At 32.2% G+C, this 4,731-nt stretch overlaps 1 protein-coding gene across 1 annotated transcript; it reads left to right on the top strand.

The window, feature by feature from the left end:
• The first annotated feature begins 1,325 nt into the window (after positions 1-1,325).
• LOC105773853 (cytochrome b561 and DOMON domain-containing protein At5g47530) lies at positions 1,326-3,046 on the top strand. The gene is made up of 3 exons (XM_012596009.2): positions 1,326-1,961; positions 2,184-2,438; positions 2,547-3,046. The coding sequence occupies exons 1-3, from the start codon at positions 1,353-1,355 to the stop codon at positions 2,868-2,870; spliced, it is 1,188 nt and encodes a 395-aa protein (XP_012451463.1). The 5' UTR covers positions 1,326-1,352; the 3' UTR covers positions 2,871-3,046.
• The last annotated feature ends 1,685 nt before the right edge of the window (positions 3,047-4,731 follow it).

Below are 4,731 nucleotides of genomic sequence, written 5' to 3'. Positions count from 1 at the left end.
CACCATCAAAAGTGGGAAATTCCATCTTAGAGTATCGTGGCACCATGCACCCACCGTGTTATGTAGTCCGAATTCCTTTTCACCCTCATCATTTGCCCTATTCTTCATTATTTTTCTTTGAATCCCCTTTCGTTATCTTTTGGACCGAAAGAGATAATATTGCCACCTACTCCTCTAATGCTTGTTGCCTTGTAGCCATTTGTTCCATGAAAGCCTCCAACTTGGTTGTCAAAGTCTTTTTGTCACCCATGGCAGCTAGCTTGGATACCAAGTTGTTATGCGCCTTGGCATAGGATCTAGTCATAGGTCTAGACGAGAAAGAACTGTTGCTTCGACCTATGGTTACTCAAAAGGAAGATTCGTCCTTGATTGAACCCCTTCTCAAAATGACGTTTCTTTTTTATGTAATAATTGCTTATCTCTTTATTTCATATTGACAGCCTTTTATAGACTGTTAATAAAAAAGAAAAAAATCCTAATAGAAATCCTAATAAAATAAAAACTTAATATAATAGAGAAAATAAATAAAATTAAAATATGATATAATAAATAAATAAAACTAAAATTCCTATAGCAATAAAAGCATAAATATCACATACCTCCGGCAGAAGCATTCCTTGTAAAGAAGCTATGTCATTGTCAATTCACTTAGTGCCTAAAGTCTACAATTAATGAAGTCATAGCTTTAAATGCGGCATCTGATTTTCGCAACTTAGATTCTTATTAATTTGACGCTATTAACGGAAAAGGGTTGAGATCATGTCTACATCCTCACCTTTTTTAGCCCTCTTTTTCTTGATGTTTTCTTTTTGTTACAAGTTTGCTTGTTGTTTGAATTGTCTTTTTTTACTTGTTTGGGATTTTTTTTTTAGTCGTCCTGCTAATCTATTGATCTTGAGTAAATGAATATTCACTAAGTTGAAAAAAAAAATATAGGAATTCACTTACATTATATGTGTCAAGAAAAGATTTATACCAAAGTAATTTCACACATTTACATAACATTTTGTATAATTAATATTTTAACAATCCACTAATTAATATAGATAAATGCATGTCATTTTTTAGTAAATTAAAAATGTTTAATTGTTTATTCTATATAAAAGAATTATGAAAGTACATAAATTAGTTGAGTAATACTATACTAACATATGAACTTGATTTCAGAAAGTTGTAGTTGCCCAAATCCAACATATTGTAAAAATAAATATACTCTAATTGATATTCATCAACCAACCGACCAAGAACCTAACATCACCTTCTTCCTCCTATATTTAACCCCTTCCCTCTTCTAATTTCCCCGCAAATTCTCTCTAAGGGAAAACACCCTGCAGTTGGTTGCTTAAAGAACCATGGCAAGAATGCTAGAACTTGCTTTATATCTCTGTCTTTTTATGTGTTTGATTTTAACATGCTATGCACAAACTTGTGCCAAGTATGCCTTCTCTAGCAACCGTGTCTTCAAGTCATGCACTCATCTTCCTGTCTTAAATTCCTTCCTTCATTATAACTATGACGTTTCAGGGAAGCTGGAGATTGCCTATAGGCACACTGGGATCACTTCCTCTAGATGGGTTGCATGGGCCATAAATCCAACATCCAAAGCTATGGTGGGGTCGCAGGCACTTGTTGCCTATCAACTGAGTGATGGAAGCATGAGAGCCTACACATCGCCTATTACTCAATACCAAACACAGCTGCAAGAAGGTGAGCTTAGTTTTGATGTCTCGGACTTATCGGCAACGTATGCGAACAATGAGATTATCATATTTGCTACTTTGGGTTTTCCCAGTAATGACACTACTCTGAATCAAGTTTGGCAAGAAGGTGCCATGTCTGGGAACACCCCACAAATGCATGCTACTTCTGGTCCTAACGTTCAGTCCATGGGGACCTTGAATCTGCTTTCTCGTCAGGCTGGAACAATTGGAGGAAGAACCTCAACACAAAGAAAGCAAGACGTAAGTAACTTAAACCGACCGTCATATTTCGTGTTTCATCCATATAAATTATTAAGGTACAAACCTTAAAGATTTACATTAAGTTTTATTTACTTGTAACATTAGAAAACCTCTTTACAAGGTAAAAGTCATTGTTGAAGAAAGCAAATCGTAAATTGTTATATTTTGGAAATCAAATTTAATCAAGAGTACTAACACATTCCTTGCAATAAATTTTTGCAGATTCATGGGGTGCTAAACGCAGTGAGTTGGGGTATCTTGATGCCATTAGGTGCTATAATAGCAAGGTACTTGAAGGTATTCAAATCCGCTGATCCTGCATGGTTTTATCTGCACGCTTCATGTCAGTTTTCAGCCTATGTCGTTGGTGTTGCCGGTTGGAGTACGGGTCTAAAACTAGGCAGTGAATCTCCCGGTATCCAATATGATGCTCATAGAACCATTGGGATCATACTTTTCTGTCTTGGAACACTTCAGGTACTCAAAGCACACAAAAAGTATACCATATATACATATATATTATCCGATAGATGGTAAATGTAGCGTACTGATAGGCTGATAGTGAGGGTTTTGATTTGGATTTAGGTGTTTGCTTTGCTTGTAAGGCCAAAACCAGACCACAAATACAGAGTCTACTGGAATATATATCACCATTTGGTGGGATATACAGTTGTAATCCTTAGTGTCATCAACATATTCAAGGGATTGGACATCCTGGAACATGAGAAGAAGTGGAAGAATGCTTATATTGGAGTCATAATAGCTTTGGCATGCAGTGGTGTCGTGTTGGAAGCCTACACATGGTTTCTTGTACTAAGGAGGAAAAGGTCAGAAAGTGCAGGAAAGCTGTCGCATGGTATCAATGGAGCACATGGAAATGGGGTTAACGCCCACACTGCGAACTGCTAAGCCACAGCAAACATAGAATTACGGCCTCCTTTTTTAGAAGTAGAAGCTATTTTTGCAGTCTATAAGTCGTGCTAGGAAGAAACTATGGATGAATGGACATTTGTGTTCTACCAGCTACTGGTACCGTAAGATACGCGCATATGTTTCTTTTGCACTTTATAGTGTTTTTTTTTTTTTGTGAGAAAGGGAAAGGATGGTATGAAACAATTGTCTTGAAAAAAATCAAATTTAAATAAAAATTTTAAAATATAAAATAAAATTATTGATGTGATATTAAACCATTAAAATGGATAACATATATGTTTCATACAATTATATATATATATAAAACATACACCTTTTGTCTTTATACTTTCTATGCAGTTTATCAAACAACTTGGGCTGTAATTAATGTTATTTATTTTATAAGCTTCAATTTGATAATATTTTGTGTAATTAGTGTTACGTAAAACCTTACGAGATTCCTAGTAATTTGTATAGTTACAAGAAGAAAATTATAAAATATTATAGATATTGTAATAAATATTTATGCAATTGAGTAATGTTTGTAAAATTATACATAATATTATGAAAATAGTAATAATTTATGTAATTGAACAATATTATGTGCAAAAGTTGTAATAATATGTAATAATATAATTATATTACGAAATTTTGTACCAATTTGTATAATTAAATAATAGTGTAACTGAAACTTCTGAAAAATTCACCAGAACTCCTCGTAAATAGTGGTTGGCTTAATTTTCTTGAAAAAATATTGTTGAGAGCGCATCCTTTTCCTACTGCCGATGTTGCAAATAATTCACATATTAAGCCGGAAAGGTCTTTCATTGAGCTGAGTTTAAGTGCACACATTCGGTTCCATAATTACAACTGCTAAGTTCCCGATCACCCATTCCAAAAATGAGATAATTTGAATAAAACTTAAAAAGACTCGTTCTCAATAGGTCGGATTTTTAAAAAGTTTTTTTTTTACTCAAATCTGATCCGGTTCGAATGTATTATATTATAAAAAAATCATATTAATTATATATATTAAATAATATATATTTTATTTATATTAAATCATTAACCCAAAAACAATTATATTCATTATCCAAAACTTCAAAAAAAAAAAGCAATCAAATAAACTTACCCAACTAAATAACTCAACCCAAAATATAAAATTTTAAAATTATATTCAATACAATAAAATATTTATCATATTTATTTGTGTTTTCTAATACAATAAAACATTTATTATATCTATGGCAGTTTTTTAATATAAATACTTTCTAATGTATTTTTAATGTGTTAAAAACTATTTTAACAATTTTAGTGCATTTAGTGTATTATATTTAAAAATATATTTTAAATAAAACTAATCTAAAAATAAAAATATCGAGCCAGGTCCGAATTTACATTTACTAAATGGAGCTAAGTTTAGAAAAAAAAAAAGTAAACTCACTTTTCAGACCGGACCAAGCTTAAGCTTAAAAAATTGATCTAAATATTTTAGATTTGATTAAACCAGCCCATGATCTACTCTAATAACAATGGAACGAGAAAATGAAAAAGAGAGCCTACCATAAAACTTAAATCGAACCTTCATAAAAGAAAAAATAAAAACAAAAACCACCGCGGGCCACATTACTATAACGCAGGTGCAGAGTAAAGCTTACTATAACAAATAAAAGGAAAAAAATGTAGATTTGAATCAATTATCTGAATAAATTAACCTCAGAGACTTATTCTATTTTCACCTTCATAACATTGTATTATCTTCAGAACCTTTCCCATAATCCCAGACCTATACCTCCACAGACGTTTATATTGGCATTCATCCCAAACATTGCAAACTACATATGACCAAAAACCAAAA

Source organism: Gossypium raimondii, chromosome 6, assembly GCF_025698545.1.
Source record: "Gossypium raimondii isolate GPD5lz chromosome 6, ASM2569854v1, whole genome shotgun sequence".
In the NCBI taxonomy this organism is placed as follows: Eukaryota; Viridiplantae; Streptophyta; class Magnoliopsida; order Malvales; family Malvaceae; genus Gossypium; species Gossypium raimondii.
Note: the sequence above shows the minus strand (reverse complement) of the source record. Positions and strands in the feature narration are given on the sequence as shown.

Excerpts from the sequence above, each read along its gene's own strand:
- LOC105773853 (XM_012596009.2), top strand. The coding sequence starts at position 1,353 with ATGGCAAGAATGCTAGAACTTGCTTTATATCTCTGTCTTTTTATGTGT. Across the intron at positions 1,962-2,183 it reads CAACACAAAGAAAGCAAGAC|ATTCATGGGGTGCTAAACGC; the intron begins GTAAGTAACTTA and ends AAATTTTTGCAG. Across the intron at positions 2,439-2,546 it reads TCTGTCTTGGAACACTTCAG|GTGTTTGCTTTGCTTGTAAG; the intron begins GTACTCAAAGCA and ends ATTTGGATTTAG.